The sequence below is a fragment of the Salmo salar genome, chromosome ssa05 (assembly GCF_905237065.1).
Source record: "Salmo salar chromosome ssa05, Ssal_v3.1, whole genome shotgun sequence".
Lineage (NCBI taxonomy): Eukaryota > Metazoa > Chordata > Actinopteri > Salmoniformes > Salmonidae > Salmo > Salmo salar.
Genome location: NC_059446.1, coordinates 33,201,541 through 33,227,042, shown reverse-complemented (window position 1 = coordinate 33,227,042; position 25,502 = coordinate 33,201,541). Strand labels below are relative to the sequence as shown.

General features: G+C 43.1%; 1 protein-coding gene across 1 annotated transcript in view; it reads right to left on the bottom strand.

Annotated features, from left to right (window-relative positions):
- LOC106604679 (neuronal acetylcholine receptor subunit beta-2) overlaps window positions 1-7,972 on the bottom strand; it is a 31,717-nt gene extending 23,745 nt beyond the window's left edge. Inside the window, exon 1 of the mRNA XM_014199578.2 lies at window positions 7,221-7,972. Coding sequence (XP_014055053.1) covers window positions 7,221-7,272 — 52 coding nt within the window. The 5' untranslated portion in view covers window positions 7,273-7,972. The remainder of the gene's footprint in view (window positions 1-7,220) is intronic.
- Between the last annotated feature and the right edge of the window lie 17,530 nt (window positions 7,973-25,502).

Below are 25,502 nucleotides of genomic sequence, written 5' to 3'. Positions count from 1 at the left end.
TCTGGTACTGGTACGTCCTGCATAGAGCTCCATTTTTGTGTATTTTATTTTATTCCTCTTGTGTTACTATTTTATATTCGGCGCATGTGACAAATAAAATGTGACTTGATTTGCATGCGTGCAGCAAGCTAAAGACTGCTAGCATGTGATTGCCCTTCCTGCACTCCTGCGCATTGAGCAGTCCAGCATTGAGCAGCCCAGCATTGAGCAGCCCAGCATTGAGCAGTCCAGCATTGAGCAGCCCAGTATTGAGCAGCCCCAGCATTGAGCAGCTGAGCATTGAGCAGCTGAGCATTGAGCAGCCCAGCATTGAGCAGCCCAGCATTGAGCAGCCCAGTATTGAGCAGCCCCAGCATTGAGCAGCCCCAGCATTGAGCAGCCCAGCATTGAGCAGCCCCAGCATTGAGCAGCCCCAGCATTGAGCAGCCCCAGCATTGAGCAGCCCAGCATTGAGCAGCCCCAGCATTGAGCAGCCCAGCATTGAGCAGCCCCAGCATTGAGCAGCCCCAGCATTGAGCAGCCCCAGCATTGAGCAGCCCAGCATTGAGCAGCCCCAGCATTGAGCAGCCCGGCATTGAGCAGCCCCAGCATTGAGCAGCCCCAGCATTGAGCAGCCCGAGCATTGAGCAGCCCAGCATTGAGCAGCCCTGCATTGAGCAGCCAGGTAAAAAGCAAGAGATCTAGACAGAAGAAAAGACTGAGATAGAGTGCCAGACAGTGAGAACATTAAGCTAAACTCCAGTGAGGCAGTTGTCAGATTTAGCTGTTTCCAGACAGAGTGAGACGAGAGGTGACAGTGACACAGTCACACTATGTTGTCTTCCTAGACAGCTCTCAGAGGACAGGCAGAGTGTCTAGTCTACAGGTGCTCACTACACGTCCGCAGCAGGAAGATAAGCCAAGTTAGAAAAACACATTAAGCAGCCTACTGCACTGGTAGTTAGACATTTTACATCTTCATATCAACCATGTGTTACCATCCCACCTTAAAATGACGCCATGTGTCATGAGAGTTTATGTTTATGTCATTTTATCAAAAGAATGTAAGAGTTACAAACCAACTTTTCAATGCAACCTCACCTGACCTGACATGATGACCACTCTTTAGGCCTACCTGAGAATCCAAGTATCTAGTCTTGGGAGACTAGACATATGCTTTTGGTGTGACCATCTGGCGCCGGAGGAGATGGCTGCCGTTTTACGATCCACTAACCAATTGTGCTATTGTGTGTGTTTTTTCGCGTTATTTGTAAGTTATTTTGTACATAATGTTTCTGTCACCGTGTCTTATGACCAAAAAGAGCTTCTAGATATCAGGACAGCGATCACTCACCCCATACTGGAGAAAAACTTTTTCTTTAACATGTCGGACGGGAAGGATTTACTTCAAACGTCCGACAAGGCCCTCATCCCCGTCATTCGCATGAGAAAGAGACGGAGATATCAGGGACGAAGGTCTTGGTGCCTTGTAAGGATCCGATGGCGAGCGGGTAATCTCCCTTTACCATCGGTCCTATTAGCCAACGTACAATCAATGGAAAATAAAAATAGACGAACTACGATCACGTATATCCTACCAACAGGACATTAAAAACTGTAATATCTTATGTTTCACCGACATGAATAACATACAGCTGGCTGGTTTTAAGATTTATCGGCAGGATAGAACAACGGCCTCTGGTAAGACAAGGGGTGAAGGTCTATGTATATTTGTAAACAACAGCTGGTGCACGATACTTCTTCAGGCTAGGGACTATTTTTCTCAATTTCCGCCTGACTGATGTGCCCAAAGTAAACTGCCTGTTACTCAGGTCCAGAAGCCAGGATATGCATATAATTGGTACCATTGGATAGAAAACGTTGAAGTTTGTAGAAATGTTAAAATAATGTATGAGACTATAACACAATTGATATGGTAGGAGAAAATCGAAAGAAAAACCAACCAGGATTTTTGTTTTTTTGAGATCCCATGTTCTTACAATGGAAAGCTATGGGGCATATGTAATTCCAGCTCCCAGATTGCAGTTCCAATGGCTTCCACTAGATGTCAACAGTCTTTGTTCAAGGTTTCAGGCTTGTTTCTTCCCAAACGAGGAAGAACTTTGAGTTTTAGCACTGGGAGTCAGAGTTGGAAATCAGTCTGGGCGCTCGCGACGAAAAGGACATGCACCTGCTAATTTTGCTTTTCTATTGAACATACTTCTTTCCATATTAAATATTATAGTTTAATTACATTTTAGGGTACCTGAGGATTAAATAGAAGGTATTTTGACTTGTTATAACAAAGTTTAGCAGTAGCTTTTTGAATTCCTTTCTCTGCATGTTGAACGAGTGGATTACTCAAATCGATGGTGCAAACTAAACAGACTTTTTGGGATATAAAGAAGGATTTTATCTAACAAAATGACCATGCATGTTCTAGCTGGGACCCTTTGGATTGCAAATCAGAGGAAGATTTTCAAAAAGTAAGTGAATATTTAATCGCTATTTGTGATTTTATGAAGCCTGTGCTGGTTGAAAAATATTTTGATGTGGGGCGCCGTCCTCAAACAATCGCATGGCATGCTTTCGCTGTAAAGCCTATTGTAAATTGGACAATGCAGTTAGATGAACAAGACTTTAAGCTTTTAATCGATATAAGACACTTGTATGTACATAAATGTTTAATATCCATAATTTTTATGATTATTTATTTGAATTGCGCGCCCTCCAATTTCACCGGAAGTTGTCGACAGGTGTCCCGCTGGCGGGACGCCTAGCCCTAAAGAAGTCTTGAGGTTTTGCTCGCCTGAGGTAGAGTATCTCATGATGAGCTGTTTAGCAAGACAGATTTCATCTATATTCTTCGTAGCTGTCTATTTACCACCACAAACCGATGCTGGCACTAAGACCACACTCAATGAGCTGTATACGGCCAGGAAAACGCTCATCCAGAGGCGGCGCTCCTAGTGGCCGGGGACTTTAATGCAGAGAAACTTAAATCTGTTTTATTTCATTTCTACCAGCATGTTAAATGTGAAACCAGAGGGGAAAAAAACTCTAGACCACCTTTACTCCACACACACAAAGCTCTCCATCGCCCTCCATTTGGCAAATCTGACCATAATTACATCCTCCTGATTCCTGTTTACAAGCAAAAACTAAAGCAGGAAGCACCAGTGACTCGGTCAATAAGAAAGTGGTCAGATGAACCAGATGCTAAGCTACAGGACTGTTTTGCTAGCACAGACTGGAATATGTTCAGGGATTTTTCTGATGGCATTGAGGAGTACACCACATCAGTCACTGGCTTCATCAATAAGCGCATTGATGATGTCGCCCCCACAGTGACCGTACATACATTTCCCAACCAGAAGCCATGGATTACAGGCAACATCCGCACTGAGCTAAAGGGTAGAGCTGCCTCCTTCAAGGAGCAGGACTCTAACCTGGAAGCTTAAAAGAAATCCCGCTATGCCCTACAACGAACCATCAAAGAGGTAAAGCATAAATACAGGACTAAGACTGAATCGTACTACACCGGCTCCGACGCTCGTCGGATGTGGCAGGGCTTGCAAACTATTACAGACTACAAAGGGAAGACCAGCCACGAGCTGCCCAATGACACGAGCCTACCAGATGAGCTAAATTACTTCTATGCTCGCTTCGAGGCAAGTAACACTGAAACATGCATGAGTGCATCAGATGTTCCGGACGAATGTGTGATCATGCTCTTCGTAGTCGAAGTGAGTAAGACCTTTAAACAGGTCAACATTCACAAGGCCCAGATGGATTACCAGGGCGTGTACTCCGAGCATGCCCTGACCAACTGGCAATTGTCTTCACTGATATTTTCAACCTGTCCCTGACTGACTCTGTAATACCAACATGTTTCAAGCAGGCCACCATAGTCCCTGTGCCCAAGAACACTAAGGTAACCTGCCTAAATGACTACCAACCCGTAGCACTCAGGTCTGTAGCCATGAAGTGCTTTGATAGGCTGGTCATGACTCACATCAACACCATTATCCCAGAAACCCTAGATCCACTCCAATTTGCATACCGCCCCAACAGATTCACAAAAGATACAGTCTCTATTGCACTCAACACTGCCCTTTACCACCTGGACAAAAGGAACACCTATGTGAGAATGCTATTCATTGACTACAGCTCAGCATTCAACACCATAGTGCCCTCAAAGCTCATCACTAAACTAAGGACCCTGGGACTAAACACCTCCCTCTGCAACTGGATCCTAGACTTCCTGATGGGCTGCCCCCAGGTGGTAAGGGTAAGTAACATCACATCCGCCACGCTGATCCTCAACACATGAGCCCCTCAGTGGTGCGTGCTCAGTCCCCTTCTGTACTCCCTGTTCACTCATGACTGCATGGCCAGGCACGACTCCAACATCATCATCAAGTTTGCTGATGACACAACAGTAGTAGGCCTGATCACCGACAACAATGAGACAGCCTATAGGGAGGGGGTCAGAGACCTGGCAGTGTGGTGCCAGGATAACAACCTCTCCCTCAACGTGATCAAGACTAAGGAGATGATTGTGGACTACAGGAAAAGGAGGGATGAACACGCCCCCATTCTCATCGACAGGGCTGTAGTGGAGCAGGTTGAGAGTTTCAAGTTCCTTGATGTCCACATCACCAACAAACTATCATGGTCCAAACACACTAATCAAATAAAATTTGATTTGAAATAGTATCTTTTAAAAGCCCCAGGGTGGGTTGCACCAACATGGATTAACTCTGAAACTGGGTTAAATCAAGGTTAATCTATTCATCTTGTTGCACCAAATATTAAACCTAGTTTTAAATAAATCCTAGTTAAATGAAATCCTTCCACTAATCTAAATTTAGTTTTCACGTTGAACATAGATTAATGTTAATCCTGTTGCTCAATGAATTAAAAGAAATATATAAATTTAGATTGGAGATTAATTCTAAACTGCCACTTGAGGTGGTTTAACTGATAAAATGGCAGCATATCTACTGTGGGGAGACCAAAACAATTATTTTGCAACATGCTGTAACGGGCCTGATAACGGTAACATTGTAGTGAAGTAACGTTAGCATTAACACATTATAGGCATTGATATTTACCAATTATTTATGCTTACTAAATATTGGTGGGTCAAATTGTCCATTGTCATCATAGGGGTTATGAAGAGGGGCAAACTGCTGGAGAATCATATCGCATATCTTCTGGGTGATAGGATGAATTCCCTTGAACAGAGGCCCGTCTGAAATAGCACCCGCCTCTCCTCTGCCGCATCCTTTTTGGCTTTTGATTTTAAGTTTTTCCCATCCGATTTGGGTCCCTCTTCTCTTTAATCCGTGTCGATCTATTACATTTGTCGCATAAAATGGCCCAGGTGTCTTCCTTCTTTTTTGACAGTCGTGTTGTCTGTCTTTTTATCCTCCAGTACGTTACTAAATTTCTCCATCAGCCCCGAGAATATTTTTTTTCATAAACTGAGAAATGTTGACTTCTTTGACGTGCCATGATCAGGTGGCTAGCGGACAAATAATACATTTGCTAAATAACTTTAAGTAACGACAATAATAAACAATATTGTATGCTAGCTAGCTTGGTTTATAAACTAGCTAGCTATGTTAGCTAATAAATTAGTTTTCTGTCTAGTAACTGGCAAATAACGGATTTTATTTCAAATCAGGCAACACATGAGAACCTTTCACGATGGAGTTGAAGTAGTTATAACGTTAAATTGTTATTATTTTATGAAGGAACAGAAACTTTGTGGCCTCATTTGTCAAGTAGACTAGCTACTTCATTTCAACTCATGAAATACCTCATAAATTGGTGTAACATGTCACTAATCACAGTTTAAAACCGTTAGTCATAGATTTACTGATGCAGATTAAAAATTAATTGGTGCAACACATCTCTGATTAATTACAAACCTAGATTTACAAAACCTAGATTAGCTCTAATCCTAGATTAATTTAAACCATGTTGGTACAATCCAACCCCAATGTTCACCAACAGCACAGAGTAGACTGAGCTGAAGAGCGTGACTATACTGAAATGTATCCTAATTCAGCACCATGGTCAAGGGACCCTAATTCAGCACCATGGACAGCGTCGATCAAAGGGGCCCTAGTTCAGCAGCATGGGCAGCATCAGTCAAGGGGGCCATAATTCAGCATCATGGATAGTGTCGTCAAGGGGGCCCTAATTCAGCACCATGGATAGCGTCAGTCAAGAGCAGACCAGGGCTTTTGGCAACGCTAGGTTGCTATACAGTAGCTGACCAGCTCGTGACTGACATATGCAGACTGAAAGGGCTTGATAAAGAAGGACTAGGGCCAATAAGGAAACTAAAAAGGTGACACACTGACGCACATATGTACATACCTATGCTGTAGAGATAACTCAAAATAAAATAAAACTCTTTGGGTTTGAGCCAAATTCAACTGAGGCTATTGTTCCAAATCCTGGATGGAATGGCAACTTGATGTCCTTCCTAATCATCAGCAGCAGTGGGCTTTGCGCAAACCATTAAGCACAATTAGCCATAATGAAATCATAATAGCCTAATCAAGCATGTTTAATTGGCATTTTGTGAATTCAATTAGACACAAAATGGAAATTCCCTGTCGGTTAAAAGGCTGTCATAAAATGTATATAATGTCACAAGATTTCAAAGACACGTGATGTGAGTCAGTTTTATAATTGAATAAATTCGGCCAAAAGCTTCAAACGTTAGCCTAATAAAGTTGGCTAGGCCTACTGTAGGCCTACTGTGTGAAATTCGGAGACTTCATTTATGCGTAGCGCATAACAGCCAGCGTGTATTAGTTGTGTAAAATAATGCACGTTAGTTAATCGAGGCATGTTAAAAATCACGTGCTCAACACAATCTGACGCACTGAAAACTACTTTCCCCACTGGACTATAATGTCCCGTTGAAAATATATCATGTTATCAAACCAGGGCAACAATTACAACATCACAATCACTTCCAACAGTATCATAGAAACAATTATACACATAATCCCTGTTACGCATAGCCTATATCCAGACAGGAATGAGAATATTTGTCATTATGTATCCTCTAGATCTTAAAATTCACAAGAAAGTATGATTTACTCTCCAACTGTAAGCATCATGGGCATGCAGGGTGTGTCGCGGCCGAATTACAATATCGAGAAGCCATGGTAGGCTATTGCTATATGGGCCTGTTTAAGTATAGGATTACTCACTTGCCACGGTGAGAACCAGGAGAGCGAACGCTGCTGTCACCCGGGCTGCCATCGCCGCTCGCTCCCTCCACTGCGCCCCTGAGATCCGAAAAACTTGGAGATGGACGAGTTTCCTGTTTCCCCCCTCTTTCGCCCCCACTGTGCAAATCAAAAATAATACCAGAGACAGCACACACCAGCGCGTAATTAGGGGTAACTTAAGGTGTCATTTTAAGTCGTTGGTATCCGACGATCCCGTTAGTTTGATAAAGGGGGAGGCTTCAAATCTCGTTACGAGGCGAGGGTTGTTGAGTCTTCCCAGATGAGGAGGCTTGTTTCTGTCACAGCGCGTCTGAGTGGGGCTACGTGTCCGATCCCCGCCAGTCATGGAACTGCCAGTGCACGGCAAACTGGGGGTGCAGAAACTGAGTCCCTAATTCCACTTGAGTATTAAAATGTTATTTTCCCCAAGATCTGGCGGCTATGAAGATGGATGGCGAGTTACGGGAGATAAGGTAATCCCGTTGATGGTAGACTGTCCAGCCATTGCCTACTGTAGATAAAATATTAAAGCGGTCGTCCTCACTTTGCGCTTGCCAGTCTGGTGCGCTCTCCGTCGGGCGGCGGAAGGTTCCGGTCTCTATCGCTCAGTTTTGATCTAGCCAACACAGTTGCTATTTGTGAAAACAAATAGGAAGCAATTACAGTAGAGATCCCCGAGGCGATCGGCTATTCTAATAGACTGCATTTACTTATTTTAATTGAATGGGGATTAATCCTTGGAAAAACACATTTTGGTTTAAAATGAAACCCCATGGGTCGCCACTCAAAAAAACTAACAAAAAAACGCTTTTAATGTCAAAAATAAAATAATAAACGTGTACTTTTCAGGCTTCACAAGCAGTCATCACCATAACACATGATCATGGCAGAGAAAAACACCTCAAGAGATTGATTGCCCATGCAGAATAACCATGCGAGCGCCATGATGCCTGATATCATAGTTATCAGCATTCAACACATTAGACCCGGGTGCACCACATGGAGCAGTCCCATCCCTAAGGCCTGAGGAGAGATGCTGGTTGGGGAGAGGTGTGCATCATGGGGCAGGGCTTTGGGTGTGGAATCATCTTCAACCCAGAGATGTCTGATAAATGAATAGTTATCTAAGAAAAATGAGCAGGTTAATATACAGTATTTACACCAGAGGTGAAACGTTTATGGGAGCTTCACTGAGGTGGATATTCAAGGGCCCAAAACGGGGTCATTTAGAGTCCTTGTTGAAAAGTTGACTCACTGTGTTCTGGTCCCAGTCTGGTTGAAAGGTCAACCCCCACTCTGGTTGAAGGTCAACCCTTACTCTGGACAAGGTCTGTATTGTAGTATATCCCAAAAGTGAATGTGGCCCTTAGCACTGAGCATAGGCCTACAGTGACACATACATATGCAATATATAATTTTACACAGAAAGATTAGGGCCACTTGACTCAAGCCAACTATGAGTGTAGTGAACACCTCTATAACACGAAGCTCAGGCCCATGCATGGCTCTGACTGTATGAGTATGCAGTATGCAGTATGCTGGATGCTGGATAGGGAAATAAGGAAATAGGTCAATGCTGAAACCATGCAAGGTATTTCATTTCATTACCTGAGAATAAACACAACTACTTCAGCCTCGCATGGCGGCCTCAGCTGGTAACCATGGGCTCCGTAATAATTACAGAGGGAGATTATGCAATTAACTCTGTGTGAACTTAATTAACGTCCCCCCCCCCTCCCCCCACCAATGCACTACACTCTGAGACCCATGCTAACTACCCAGGGATACTTCTGTAAAGTTGACAGAAGGGAAGAGGAGGGAGGGATGGAGGGTTTGGAGGGATCGAAGGAAGAGGAAGAGGGCTAGAGAAAGACGGGGGTGAATAGAGAGAGGAGGAGAGGGATGAGAGAGAAGAGACGCAGCTACCCACTCTCCTCTCATCAACTCCAACCCTAACCCCACACTTGCCAACATAACACACACATTCACAGGATAACATTATAGATATCCAGTTACCTTAACAGCAGGATATCTCAGTTCCACCTTGCCTGTTAAAATGGGTATGCCATAACAGAGCCACATCTCTGGTGATGACCTAATCAAATTAACATCCATCACCCCATACACGCCCCCCCTCGGCCCCGCTCAACCCACCCCTCAGACCAGTAGGCCTGCTGGTAAAAGCTGTGGTGTGGAGGGTGGAGGGAGGTGGAGGGCCGAGAGTGGAAGGTGGAGGGAGAGTGGAAACAGCATAAATCTAATCAGAGCTACTTAGAGCTCACTGACGGCTGTGCCAAGAGAGACTGAGACCAGGGCCCTGAGAAGAGCAGCCTCCGACGGCAAGCAAACAAACAAGCAAGCAAAAAAAAACGGAATATCCATAGCACTTTGTCCTCCTCTCTCCAAACACCGACATTAATTACACGGGATGGAAACGATGACTTTCATCCCCGGCGTGTGGCAATGACAGTTTAATAACTACTTATCCACACACCGCCTAAAGTAGTATTTCAACACCAGCGCCAACTCCTCAGTCTCGTCAACACATTCCCCACCAACCTACCCTGTCAATATCTACCTTCCTGTCTCTTGCCACACTCCTAACCCCCTAACTCACACACGTCTCCTCGCTTCAGATCACTCTTCTCCCCAGACTCCATTCCCCTTCTATCCCACGCTTCTCTACTCATTCCTTTGTCACACTGTTGGCTTGCTTGTAGGTTTGAGTTCTGTTTCTTTACCTTCAAGTGCTCATCAACCATGCCATTATGCAGGAGGCATTTCCCATTGAAATTCAGTTGGTGAAAGTGTAATATAATCAGTTCATATGACTGTGGGACATTTGTGCTCCCATATGATAGGCAGGGACAGGGATTTCCCTAATTCCAGAATGGTGGTCTGTCACAACCAGACACTGTCCTACTCTGATGACTACAACTCACCCTGATGGCTCAGTCTTTGGACGGGACCTCATACTGTCAGTCCCCCCTGCCTGACATATCCTCTACTATTGTTCTCCTCCCTCCCTCCCTCCCTCTCTCTCTCTTCTCCATCTCTCCTCTCCCTTTTCTCCATCTCCCTTCGCCCCTCTCTCTCTCTCCTCTGCATATCTCCTCCTTGCCCTCTTCTACAGTCCTCCCTACACCTCCTCCCTATAGGAGTCAACAACAGACACAGTCCTCCCTATAGAGGTCAACAACAGACACACAGTCCTCCCTATAGGAGTCAACAACAGACACACAGTCATCCTTATAGGAGTCAACAACAGACACACAGACATCCCTATAGGAGTCAACAATAGACACGCAGTCCTCCCTATAGGTGTCAACAAAAGACACACAGTCATCCCTATAGGAGTCAACAATAGACACATAGTCCTCCCTATAGGTGTCAACAACAGACACACAGTCCTCCCTATAGGATTGAACAATAGACACACAGTCCTCCCTGTAGGAGTGAACAACAGACACACAGTCCTCCTTATAGGAGTCATCAACAGACACACAGTCATCTCTATAGGAGTCAACAACAGACACACCGTCCTCCCTATAGGAGTCAACAACAGATACACCGTCCTCCCTATAGGAGTCAACAACAGACACACAGTCCTCCCCATAGGAGTCAACAACAGACACACAGTCCTCCCCATAGGAGTCAACAACAGACACACAGTCCTCCCTATAGGTGTCAAAAACAGACACACAGTTGTCATGACTGTCCTGTGAGGATCTAAATGCGTCAGATCAGCTTGGCAATGAATGACAATAACCAGGCCCTCTATCACCCTCAGACGGTTGACAGTTCACACCCTGTCATAAATTACAGGAGAAAGGGACTTTCTCTCCCCCTCCAGTATTTAACCCAAGGAATTTTCTTTGTTAACAGACTTTTCCCCGCCAAAACTCTAACACGTTCAAAAAGCGAATACTGGAACAATATTTCTAACATAAGACCGTGGGGAATGGTCAGAGATGATCTATAGAAAACTAATGTTAGATTGGTTTTTATTTTGTGATGTCATTAAAAAGCTTATGAAGGAAATACTGTAACTTGAAAGGTATTTACACTACAGGTATAAAGTCTCCATTCTTAATGTTGTATATGAAATATACAAAATGATGAACATATTTTTGTTAAGATATGAATGTGATTTTAGAAGGTATAAGAGAATCTATCTCCTGTAAACTGTGCATAGTAAGTAGCCACGCCACGATTGAGGTCAGAGAGTGTGTCAGACTGACGGAGCCGTCCCCTTTGGCCAGAGTGCATAAAAGGCTTAGTAAAGAGATTAACATGAGACCAGAAAAGCGTGGAGCGTAGCTACATGTTTGAAATGGTTGGAACTTTGAACCTCAACATGAGGTGAAGAAATAAACTCACCTCCCAGACTAGACCAGAAAGATGGCAAGCTGCAGCTCATGTCCAAAGTGTTCCGACTCCTGAATACCAACACCTGGGGGTAAACAAACTCCCCTCTCAGACAATCACTGGTACAGTTGATTAGCTGTCCTGAGTCAAATATCTAGAAAAGCGAACTCTTCAAACCAACCTATTATTCTTGTCAAATCACCATTGTACACTTGTCTCATCACCCCACTGGAACCATCGGCACGTCTGGCTAGCCTATCTTCAAATAAGCAGCTTCAGGACCGAGTGGAACAGAGTGAACTCCGTAGTTCTGTTCAGGACTTCACAATGGACAAAGACATTCACACGTAAATACATTCATGATTTATTATTCCAAACGGGTAGCGGTTTGTGTGCAAGTATATGATTACTGTGAGAATAGTTTCGGAAATGTATCGAAGAAAAGTGTATTTTTCTCTCTCTCCCTTTCCATGTTGTTGTGTAAAAAGACGCCATGTTGTGTCAGTCTGCTAGGGAACTTTGTATCATGTTTTAAGTGTGTATGTTTATTCTGTGTTATTATTTAGTTAGCTAGTAAATAAATAATTCAATCCATTTGTGTAGTACTGAATCATGAGTAAGGCTGGGGGTTTTGCAGATCCAAAAGGTTACGACTGTTTAGAATGATGATATGATAAGAGGTAAAGTTAATAAGATGACTGCTTATCAACGTAATAGATATATACCTTATAGAGTTTAATTCGGGAGATGGTAACTTTTTAAACAACCTTTTCATGGTGCCCCAAATTCCTAATGAGTTAATTGTTACATGATTCATTTAATCGGGTAACAATTAAACATAGTTAGTTGATTTGATAAATAACAGTCATCAGATTAATGAAAGTAAAGTCATAACACAATTGTTGACTCCCATAGGGAGGACTGTGTCTATCAATGACTCAAATAGGGAGGACTGTGTGTCTGTTGTTCACTCCTATATGGAGGACTGTGTGTCTGTTGATGACTCCTATAGGGATGACTGTGTGTCTGTTGATGACTCCTATAGGGAGGACTGTGTGTCTGTTGTTCACTCCTATATGGAGGACTGTGTGTCTGTTGATGACTCCTATAGGGAGGACTGTGTGTCTGTTGATGACTCCTATAGGGAGGACTGTGTGTCTGTTGATATAGGGAGGACGGTGTGTATGTTGATGACTCCTATAGGGAGGACTGTGTCTGTTGATGACTCCTATAGGGAGGACTGTGTGTTCACTCCTATATGGAAGACTGTGTGTCTGTTGATGACTCCTATAGGGAGGACGGTGTGTATGTTGATGACTCCTATAGGGAGGACTGTGTGTATGTTGATGACTCCTATAGGGAGGACTGTGTGTCTGTTGATGACTCCTATAGGGAGGACTGCGTGTCTGTTGATGACTCCTATAGGGAGGACGGTGTGTATGTTGATGACTCCTATAGGGAGGACTGTGTGTATGTTGATGACTCCTATAGGGAGGACTGTGTGTATGTTGATGACTCCTATAGGGAGGACTGTGTCTGTTGATGACTCCTATAGGGAGGACTGTGTCTGTTGATGACTCCTATAGGGATGACTGTGTGTCTGTTGATGACTCCTATAGGGAGGACTGTGTGTCTGTTGATGACTCCTATAGGGAGAACTGTGTGTCTGTTGATGACTCCTATAGGGAGGACTGTGTGTCTGTTGATGACTCCTATAGGGAGAACTGTGTGTCTGTTGATGACTCCTATAGGGATGACTGTGTGTCTGTTGATGACTCCTATAGGGAGGACTGCGTGTCTGTTGATGACTCCTATAGGGAGGACTGCGTGTCCGGAGCAGGATAATGTCATCATGAATCGTACTGTACTGTGTCCCCAGCCAGACAGTACACACCTGACTCAGACTGCACCATGGCCCAGCGCCAACACTTCGTCCCACACACACACACACACACACACACACACACACACACACACACACACACACACACACACACACACACACACACACTGTGACCCGTCCTTACAGAGTCTCTCAAACGAGTACACAGATGGTCATGATTTTTGAGGTCTCCTCTGAGACTTCTGCTTTTTCTTTCCTCACATTCGTCTTTTACATGTTTCCACCATCCTTGCTGTTGTTTCTGTTTTTATCTCTCTAACAGACTATGAACAGTACAGGCCACTGGCGTCCACAGATGCCTGTTTACTGTGGCTGGGATCAAACTGACCAATTAGAGCGAATCAAAGCCGACGGGACAAAAAGACAAACAAGGCTGCATCCTGTGACTCTGCTCCTACCTTCACAGTCACTCTTCATACACCCAACTGCATCTACCAAGAACATCTCCCTCTCTGCTCCTACCTTCACAGTCACTCTTCATACACCCTACTGCATCTACCAAGAACATCTCCCTCTCTGCTCCTACCTTCACAGTCACTCTTCATACACCCAACTGCATCTACCAAGAACATCTCCCTCTCTGCTCCTACCTTCACAGTCACTCTTCATACACCCTACTGCATCTACCAAGAACATCTCCCTCTCTGCTCCTACCTTCACAGTCACTCTTCATACACCCTACTGCATCTACCAAGAACATCTCCCTCTCTGCTCCTACCTTCACAGTCACTCTTCATACTCCCTATTGCATCTACCAAGAACATCTCTTCTGGTCCTACCTTCACAGTCACTCTTCATACACCCTACTGCATCTACCAAGAACATCTCCCTCTCTGCTCCTACCTTCACAGTCACTCTTCATACTGCATCTACCAAGAACACCTCCCTCTCTACTCTCAACAACTGCCTCCTTCTCTTATCTACACAGACACATGCACACGGACAGACACATAGACACAGAAACACACAGACAGAAACACACACACACAAACATAGGATTAGGGCCAAAATAATCAGTGTGTTCTTTGTCCTTGTTCCACCAGGCTTGTGTTCTGGTGGTGTCCTTTCCTCTATCCCTCTGCTGGGAGACCCTGGAAGCCTCTTTTTAAAATTAAGACCATTTGAAATGACTAACAAAAAAGTTGGTCCTTTCAACATTGAAGCACTTGGGAGGGAGGCTAAAGCAGTTTCATTTAAACGTGAAAGAGAATTGATAAGTTCATACAAGTATTTGCCCTTAAAGTTAAAATGATGGCTATCTGGCTCAGAGTCTCAGATGGCCCTGCTGGACTTGAATTGAGAAGGAAAGCTCAAGGTTTGAAGTTTTTTAAACCTTGACTATTATTGGTCCCACTGGACCAGTCTGATAATACTATGTCTATACAGTGGGGCAAAAAAGTATTTAGTCAGCCACCAATTGTGCAAGTTCTCCCACTTAAAAAGATGAGAGAGGCCTGTAATTTTCATCATAGGTACACTTCAACTATGACAGACAAAATGAGAAAAAAAATCCAGAAAATCACATTGTAGGATTTTTAATACATTTATTTGCAAATTATGGTGGAAAATAAGTGTTTGGTCAATAACAAAAGTTTATCTCAATACTTTGTTATATACCCTTTGTTGGCAATGACACAGGTCAAACGTTTTCTGTAAGTCTTTACAGGGTTTTCACACACTGTTGCTGGTATTTTGGCCCATTCCTCCATGCAGATCTCCTCTAGAGCAGTGATGTTTTGGGGCTGTCGCTGGGCAACACAGACTTTCAACTCCCTCCAAAGATTTTCTATGGGGTTGAGATCTGGAGACTGGCTAGGCCACTCCAGGACCTTGAAATGTTTCTTACGAAGCCACTCCTTCGTTGCCCGGGCGGTGTGTTTGGGATCATTGTCATGCTGAAAGACCCAGCCATGTTTCATCTTCAATGCCCTTGCTGATGGAAGGAGGTTTTCACTCAAAATCTCACGATACATGGCCCCATTCATTATTTCCTTTACACGGATCAGTCGTCCTGGTCCCTTTGCAGAAAAACAGCCCCAAAGCATGATGTTTCCACCCCCATGCTTCACAGTAGGTATGGTGTTCTTTGGATGCAACTCAGCATTCTTTGTCCTCCAAACACGACGAGTTCAGTTTTTACCAAAAAGTTATATTTTGGTTTCATCTGACCATATGACATTCTCCCAATCCTCTTCTGGATCATCCAAATGCTCTCTAGCAAACTTCAGATGGGCCTGGACATGTACTGGCTTAAGCAGGGGGACACGTCTGGCACTGCAGGATTTGAGTCCCTGGCGGCGTAGTGTGTTACTGATGGTAGGCTTTGTTACTTTGGTCCCAGCTCTCTGCAGGTCATTCACTAGGTCCCCCCGTGTGGTTCTGGGATTTTTGCTCACCGTTCTTGTGATCATTTTGACCCCACGGGGTGAGATCTTGGGAGATTATCAGTGGTCTTGTATCTTCCATTTCCTAATAATTGCTCCCACAGTTGATTTCTTCAAACCAACCTGCTTACCTATTGCAGATTCAGTCTTCCCAGCCTGGTGCAGGTCTACAATTGTGTTTCTGGTGTCCTTTGACAGCTCTTTGGTCTTGGCCATAGTGGAGTTTGGAGTGTGACTGTTTGAGGTTGTGGACAGGTGTCTTTTATACTGATAACAAGTTCAAACAGGTGCCATTAACCTGTTATGGCTAGGGGGCAGTATTTTCACGGCTGGATAAAAAACGTACCCGATTTAATCTGGTTACCACTCCTACCCAGTAACTAGAATATGCATATACTTATTACATATGGATAGAAAACACCCTAAAGTTTCTAAAACTGTTTGAATGGTGTCTGTGAGTATAACAGAACTCATTTGGCAGGCAAAAACCTGACAAGGTTTCAGGCAGGAAGTGGCCTGTCTGACAAGGTGTCGTTCTTCTTGTCTCTGTTTATTGAAGAGTGAGGATCTTAGCTGTCCCGTGACACTTCCTACGGCTGCCATAGGGTCTCAGAAGGCGGTAAAAAGCTGAATCGTGGCTTTGCAGGCTCTGGCTGAAAAAAAGTAGCGCGTTTGGGTAGTGGCTGGTTACAGTACTGTGAGACTCAGGCTCGTGCCCGCGTCGACCGAAAGCTTTGTTTACTTTCCTCTGTTTAGCTAAAAGGAGATTCCCGGTCGGAATATTATCGTTTTTTTACGAGAAAAATGGCATAAAAATGGATTTTAAACAGCGGTTGACATGCTTCGAAGTACGGTAATGGAATATTTAGATTTTTTTGGTCACGAATTGCGCCATGCGCGCGACCCTGATTTACCATTTCAGATAGTGTCTGGGACGCACGAACAAAACGCCGCTATTCGGATATAACGATGGATTATTTTGGACCAAACCAACATTTGTTATTGAAGTAGCAGTCCTGGGAGTGCATTCTGACGAAGACAACAAAGGTAATCAAACTTTTATAATAGTAAACCTGATATTGGTGAGTGCTAAACTTGCCGGGTGTCTAAATAGCTAGCCCGTGATGCCTGGGCTATGTACTTAGAATATTGCAAAATGTGCTTTCACCAAAAAGCTATTTTAAAATCGGACATATCGAGTGCATAGAGGAGTTCTGTATCTATAATTCTTAAAATAATTGTTATGCTTTTTGTGAACGTTTATCGTGAGTAATTTAGTAAATTCTTAGTGAATTCGCCGGAAGTTTGCGGTCTAGTTCTGAACGTCACATGCTAATGTAAAAAGCTGGTTTTTGATATAAATATGAACTTGATTGAACAAAACATGCATGTATTGTATAACATAATGTCCTAGGGTTGTCATCTGATGAAGATCATCAAAGGTTAGTGCTGCATTTAGCTGTCTTCTGGGTTTTTGTGACATTATATGCTAGCTTGAAAAATGGGTGTCTGATTATTTCTGGCTTGGTACTCTGCTGACATAATCTAATGTTTTGCTTTCGTTGTAAAGCCTTTTTGAAATCGGACAGTGTGGTTAGATAAAGGAGAGTCTTATCTTTAAAATGCTGTGAAATAGTCATATGTTTGAAAAATTGAAGTTTTTGTATTTTTGAGGAATTTGTAATTCGCGCCACGCCCTATCATTGGATATTGGAGCAGGTGTTCCGCTAGCGGAACGTATAGGTAACGAGTGGAGGACCGAGGAGCCTCTTAAAGAAGAAGTTACAGGTCTGTGAGAGCCAGAAATCTTGCTTGTTTGTAGGTGACCAAATACTTATTTTCCACCATAATTTGCAAATAAATTCATTAAAAATCCTACAATGTGATTTTCTGGATTTCTTTTCTTCTCATTTTGTATGTCATAGTTGACGTGTACCTAGTTGACGTGTACCTATAACCTGTTGGGGCTAGAGGGGCAGTATTGAGAATTTTGAAAAAAATATGTGCCCATTTTTAACTGCCTCCTACACCAACTCAGAAGCTAGGATATGCATATTATTAACAGATTTGGATAGAAAACACTCTGAATTTTCTAAAACTGTGAATGGTGTCTGTAAGTATAACAGAACTCATATGGCAGTCAAAACCCTGAGACAATTTCTAACAGGAAGTTGGTATCTGATGTGTTGAATTACTTTTAAGCCTATGCCATTGAAACACACAGGGACTTATTCATCATTGAGCACTTCCTACGCCATCCACTAGATGTCACCAGTCTTTACAAAGTGGTTTGAGTCTTCTACTGTGAAAACTGACCGAACAAGAGACTTGGAAAGTTGGTCATAAGCGGATGGCCTATACGACTCTGGCGCGCGAGTGCATGTTTGGGTACTCTCGTTCCAATACGTTTTAAAAGAGAATGCAATCGTCCGCCTTGAATATTATTGAAGTTCTGATTGAAAAAGGCCCTAATGATTTATGCTATACAACGTTTGACATGTTTGAACGAACGTAAATTTAAAAAAATCCCTCTTTGGTGAAGACAAGTCCGGCAGGCGACGTTCATGTTTTTGAGTAGCCTACAGGACGCGCTAACAACACGGAGCTTTTTGGACATAGATGATGAGCTTTTTCGAACAAAACTACATTTTTTATGGACCTGGGATTCCTGGAAGTGCCTTCTGATGAAGATAATCAAAGGTAAGGGAATATTTACATAGTATTTTTGATTTTAGATCTCTCCAACATGGCGCCTAGTCTGTATCACCAAGCCTATTTTTCTGAGCACAGGACCTCGTTTATTGCAAAGTGTGATTTCCCAGTAAAGTTATTTTTAAATCTGGCAATGCAGTTGCGTTCACGAGATGTTAATCTATAATTCTTTGAATGACAATATAATATTTTACCAATGGTTTCGAATAGTATTTATTTAATTTGTTGTGCTGATTGACTGGCGGTATTGGAGGGAAAATATTTTCTCAACATCAACACCATTGTAAAATGCTGTTTTTGGATATAAATATGAACTTGATAGAACAAAAAATGCATGTATTGTCTAACATAATGTCCTAGGAGTGTCATCTGATGAAGATTGTCAAAGGTTAGTGCATAATTTTAGCTGGTTTTCTGCTTTTGGTGACGCCTGTCTTTGCATTGACAAAACATTACACACAGCTATTTTCAATGTACTGTCCTAACATAATCTAACTTTATGCTTTCGCCGTAAAGCCTTTTTGAAATCGGACAACATGGTTAGATTAAGGAGATGTTTATCCTGTTAGGGCTAGGGGGCAGTATTGACACGGCTGGATAAAAAACGTACCCGATTTAATCTGGTTACTACTCCTGCCCAGTAACTAGAATATGCATATAATTATTGGCTTTGGATAGAAAACACTCCAAAGTTTCTAAAACTGTTTGAATGGTGTCTGTGAGTATAACAGAACTCAAATGGCAGGTCAAAACCTGAGAAGATTCTGTACAGGAAGTACCCTGTCTGACCGTTTCTTGGCCTTCTTTGCCATCTCTATCCAAAACAAAGGATCTCTGCTGTTACGTGACACTTCCTACGGCTCCCATGGGATCTCAGAAGGTGGCAAAAAGCTGAATCGTGGCTTTGCAGGCTCTGGCTGAAAAAAAGTAGCGCGTTTGGGTAGTGGCTGGTTACAGTACTGTGAGACTCAGGCGCGTGCCCGCGTCGACCGAATGCTTTGTTTTCTTTCCTCTGTTTACCTAAACACAGATTCCCGGTCGGGAATATTATCGCTTTTTTACGCGAAAAATTGCATAAAAATGGATTTTAAACAGCGGTTGACATGCTTCGAAGTACGGTAATGGAATATTTAGAATTTTTTGTCACGAATTGCGCCATGCTCGTGACCCTTATTTACACTTCGGATAGTGTCTGGAACGCACGAACAAAACGCCGCTATTTGGATATAACGATGGATTATTTTGGACCAAACCAACATTTGTTATTGAAGTAGCAGTCCTGGGAGTGCATTCTGACGAAGACAACAAAGGTAATCAAACTTTTGTAATAGTAAATCGGAGTTTGGTCAGGGCTAAACTTGGTGGGTGTCTAAATGGCTAGCCGTGATGGCTGGGCTATCTACTGAGAATATTGCAAAATGTGCTTTCACCGAAAAGCTATTTTAAAATCGGACACCTCGATTGCACAAAGGAGTTCTGTATCTATAATTCTTTAAATAATTGTTATGTTTTTAGTGAACGTTTATCGTGAGTAATTTAGTAAATTCACCGGAGGTTTGCGGGGGGTATGCTAGTTCTGAACGTCACATGCTAATGTAAAAAGCTGGTTTTTGATATAAATATGAACTTGATTGAACAAAACATGCATGCATTGTATAACATAATGTCCTAGGTGTGTCATCTGATGAAGATCATCAAAGGTTAGTGCTGCATTTAGCTGTCTTCTGGGTTTTTGTGACATTATATGCTAGCTTGAAAAATGGGTGTCTGATTATTTCTGGCTGGGTACTCTGCTGACATAATCTAATGTTTTGCTTTCGTTGTAAAGCCTTTTTGAAATCGGACAGTGTGGTTAGATTAACGAGAGTCTTGTCTTTAAAATGCTGTAAAATAGTCATATGTTTGAGAAATTGAAGTAATAGCATTTCTAAGGTATTTGAAAATCGCGCCACGGGATTCAACTGGCTGTTGCGTAGGTGGGACGATTTCGTCCCGCCTAGCCCAGAGAGGTTAACTTTCAAAGGGTCTAAGATAGTTGTATGTTTGAGAAATTTGAATTATGACATTTAATTGTTTTCAATTTTGGCGCTCTTGATATTTCACCTGCTGTTGATAGGGTGTACCAGCGGTGGGACGCTTGCGAAGCCACAAAAAACAATAGCAATGAGACAGAGAAAAAATAGAAGAAAAAGAAAAGGGGATAAAACGATGAAAGAGGAGGGGGTGAGATGGGTAGAAAAACGAGGGATTCTCAGGAGGAGAGAGTAGAGATGGTGGGAAAGTTATACAGATAAAGGTTTAAAAGTAGAGAGAGAGACAGAAACATTACATGAAGTATCCTCACTGTGAAGCAGTCTTGCTCTCTCCCAATATTATTTATTCATTCTGTTTCTCAATTAAATCTCCTATAAACTCACTCAGCCAGCTTACTGGCTATTCCATAGACTTTGAGTTTATCCTTCCAGTATGTACCTTATGCAATTCGGGATTCTAGACTATAATATTTCTGAATCTGCCTCCATTCCCCAGGTCAAGTTGATGAGCTTTATAAATTGATATTGTTGGTCTGGAAAAACATGAGGGAACCCAACATTGTGGAAAGTTATTTAACTTCAATAAGTGGTATCCCCTTTATTTTGATGTTGTCGTTATGCAATGAATATCTGCTCAGTGCTGATGAGCCCCGTTATAAGGATAGGCTCTCCTCTTCATCCTCTTCCTTCTCTGCTTCCTCTTCATTTACAATCGATTACACCAGTGAATCATCATTTTAACCCAACACACACACTTACACACATACTGATTTTGCTTCATCCCCTGTCTACGGTATACCCTTCTGCTCCTCACTGGCAGAACATTCCAAATACCCAGAAAGAGGGTGAGAGGTGTTGGATATAAAGATAAAGCCAATTTGTTCTTCACTCAAATTAGTGAACATGAGCATAAAGGCATACCCGGCTAACAGTTATAGCTAGGGAGAGAGAACATTTTTGTAATGATACCCGTAATGTTCCCCTGATGTCCGAGGGTCCAGTTTTCCGTTAGTTGGGGAAGATTCTATGTACATTAGCAAAAACCTCCTGAGAACCTATTTAGCATGTTTTGGGGTTAGAGTTAAGAGAACATTGCCTTAATGTCAAACAGAACTTATACAGAACATGGTTGCCATGTTCTCAGAATATAAGATTTGAATGTTCTGGACACATTTCATTGGAATGTTTTAATAATATTCCTGTTCCAAGGACGTTTAAAACATAGGACATTCTGCCATGGTCCCCGGGAGGTTTTTGTCTAGTTACCGGCTATTTCCTGGGATGTCCCTATGTTTTAGGACGTCGCCTGATGTAATGTGTTTCATTGCACATCACCTCTTGTTACTATTGACAAGTACTTCAAGGTCCTGATTGGTGAGCCACTCATCCTGTAACGTAAATGCTAAGAGTCAGGAAGTAAGTTCAGGAAGTGTATTTAATAACTAAATGAACATGGACAAAACAAGAAACACGAGCAGTGTACAGACAAGAAACAGAAACAATAATGCCTGGGGAAGGAACCAAAGGGAGTGACAGATATAGGGAAGGTAATCAGGAAGATGATGAAGTCCAGGTGAGTCTGATGAGGCGCTGGTGCGCGTAATGATGGTGACAGGTGTGCGTAATAATGAGCAGCCTGATGACCTAGAGCGCCGGAGAGGGAGTATACGCGACACATCCATTCAAAGCTCTTTGCCTGTTGGCAAGTTTAAGGACACACACACAAACAGCGCGATCAACATACAGTGTTTTCAAGTTATATATTTGAGAACATTTTGACACACATCACTACATTGTGTATGTTTATTTATACAGTAATTATTATTCAACATGTCCTCACCTGGGATTTGCCTCAGACAAGTCCAAAGGGGGAGGGGTATGCCTCTTCATAAACAACAACTGGTATGCTGCTTGCAGTGTGAAGGAAATCTCTAGCTTTTGCTCACCTGATATATAATACCTCATGGTAAGCTGCAGACCTTTTTATCTACCAAGAGTTCTCATCCTTAATTATCACGGCTGTCTACATCCCACCACAAGCCAATACCACTTTGGCACACAACGAACTGTATGGAGCCATAAACAAACAAGAAACCGCACACCCAGAGGCAGCGTTTCTTGTGGGTGGAGACTTTAACGCAGGGAGACTTAAACCCGTTCTACGTCTTCTACCAACACGTCTCCTGCTCCACAAGGGACACTACAATTCGAGACTACGTTTATTCTACCCACAGAAATGCATACAAGGCCCTCCCTCGCTATCCATTTGGGTAATCTTACCATGACTGTATCCTCCTGCTTCCTGTTTACAAACAAAATCTCAAACAGGGAAAACCAGTGACGAGCTCAAAACGGAAGTGGTCCGATGAAGAAGGCGCGAGGCTACAAGACTGTTTTGCTAGTACATATGTTCCGGGATTCAACCAATAACATTGAGGAGTTTACCACATCAGTCACCGGCTTCATCAATAAGTCCATAGACGACGTCGTCCACACAGTGGCCATATGAATGTATCCAAACCAAAAACCATGGATTACAGGCAGCATCTGTGCTGGGCTAAAGGCGGCTTACCAGGAACAGCACATGGACGTGGACGCATACAAGAGACCCAGCCGTGAGATGCCCAGTGATGCACGCTCACATCGAGGAAAACACATAATCTTGCATGAAAGCCCCTGTTGTTCCGGATGACTGTGTGATCTCGCTCTCTGTGGCCGAAGCGAGTAAAACTTTTAAACAGGTTAACACTGGCAATGCCGCGAATACCAGGGCGTGTTCTCAGAGCATGTGCAGACCAGCTGGCAAGTGTCTTCACGGACAATCTCTCCTTGTCCCAGTCTATAATCCCAACATATTTCAAACTGACCACCATTATCCCTGTTGCCAGTAACTCCAAGGTAGCCTGCCTAAATGACTATTGTCCCATAGCACTCACTTCTGTAATTATGAAGTGCTTTGAAAGGCTGGTCATGACACACATCAACACCATCATCCCAGACACCCTGGACCCACTCCAATTCGCATACCGCCACAATAGATCCACAGATGACACAATCTCAATTGCACTTCATACTGCTCTCTCCCACCTGGACAAGAGGGGACATAACTATGTGAGAATTCTGTTCATACTACTGCTCAGCATTCAATACCATAGTCCCCTCCAATCTCATTACAAAGCTCAAGACCCTGGGACTGAAAACCTCCGTATGCAACTGGATCCTGGACTTCCTGATGGGCTAGCCCCAGGCGGTGAGGGTAGGCAACAACACCTCTGCCGTGCTGAACCTCAACACAGGGACCCCTCAGGGGTGTGTGCTTAGTCCCCTCATTCCTGTTTGAGTTTCTGCCTATAGGAAGGTAGGAGCAAAATGGAGTCGTGGTCATATTTGCCGAAAGGAGGGTGGGGGAGGGCCTTGTATGCATCACGGAAGTTAGAGTAACAATGGTCCAGTGTTTTACCAGCACGAGTGCTACAATCAATATGCTGATAGAATTTAGGTAGCCTTCTTCTCAAATTTGCTTTTTTAAAATCTCCAGCTACAATAAATGCAGCCTCAGGATATATGGTTTCCAGTTTGCATAAAATCCAGTGAAGTTCCTTGAGGGCCGTCGTGGTATCGGCTTGAGGGGGGAAATACACGGCTGTGACAACAACCGAAGATAATTCTCTTGGGAGATAATAAGGTCGGCATTTGATTGTGAGGAATTCTAGGTCAGGTGAACAAAAGGACTTGAGTTCCTGTATGTTGTTACAATTACACCATGAGTTAATCATGAAACATACACCCCTGCCCTTCTTCTTCCCGGAGAGATGTTTATTCCTGTCGGTGCAATGCACTGAGAATCCAGGTAGCTGTACCGACTCCGACAGCAAATCCCAAGAGAGCCATGTTTACGTGAAACAGAGTATGTTACAATCCCTGATGTCTCTCTGGAAAGCAACCCTTTCCCTGATTTGTCAATTTTGTAGTCTAGGGACTGGACATTAGCGAGTAATCTACTCGGAAGCGGTGGGTGTGTGCGCGCCTCCGAAGTCTTTCATACCGACGCCACATATACACACACATACTTTCACAATCATCATATGCTGTTTTTCATTTTACTCTTATTATTATCTATTCTGATGCCTAGTCACTTTACCTTGCCTTTATGTACATACCTTGTCCTTCTGCACATTGATCTGGTTCTGGTTGTATATAGCTTCATTCTTGTGTATTTTATTCCTCTTTGTTACTTTTGTGTTGTATTTGTCATAATTTCTTATTTTTAACTCTGCATCGTTGGGAAGGGCTCGTAAGCAAGCATTTCTTGGCAAAGTCTACACCCGTTGTATTCTGTGAATATGACAAATACAATTTGATGTGAACTCACAACCTCTTATTCACGGCATTACAATCTTCCTGCTATGCAACCATGACTGAATTCACCTGTATTGCTACACTTTGCACTTTGAATTAAATCTCATGTCTGATAAAAGTACCCTCAAGAAAAACTATTTTATTTATCACAGTGATCAAGGAGTAACATTAAAACAGAGAAATATTGCCCATCAACATTAGACAACTATACAGAAAACCCTAAAATAGCTGAAATACACTGCATGACCAAAAGTATGTGGACACCTGCTCGTCGAACATCTCATTCTAAAATCATGGGCATTAATATTGAGTTGGTGTCCCCTTTGCTGTTATAACAGCCTCTTCTCTTCTGGGAAGGCTTTCCACAATATGTTGGAACATTGCTGCGGGGACTTGCTTCTATTCAGCCACAAGAGCATTAGTGAGGTCGGGCACTGATGTTGGGCGATTAGGCCTGACTCGTAGTCGGCGTTCCAATTCATCCCAAAGGTGTTCGATAGGG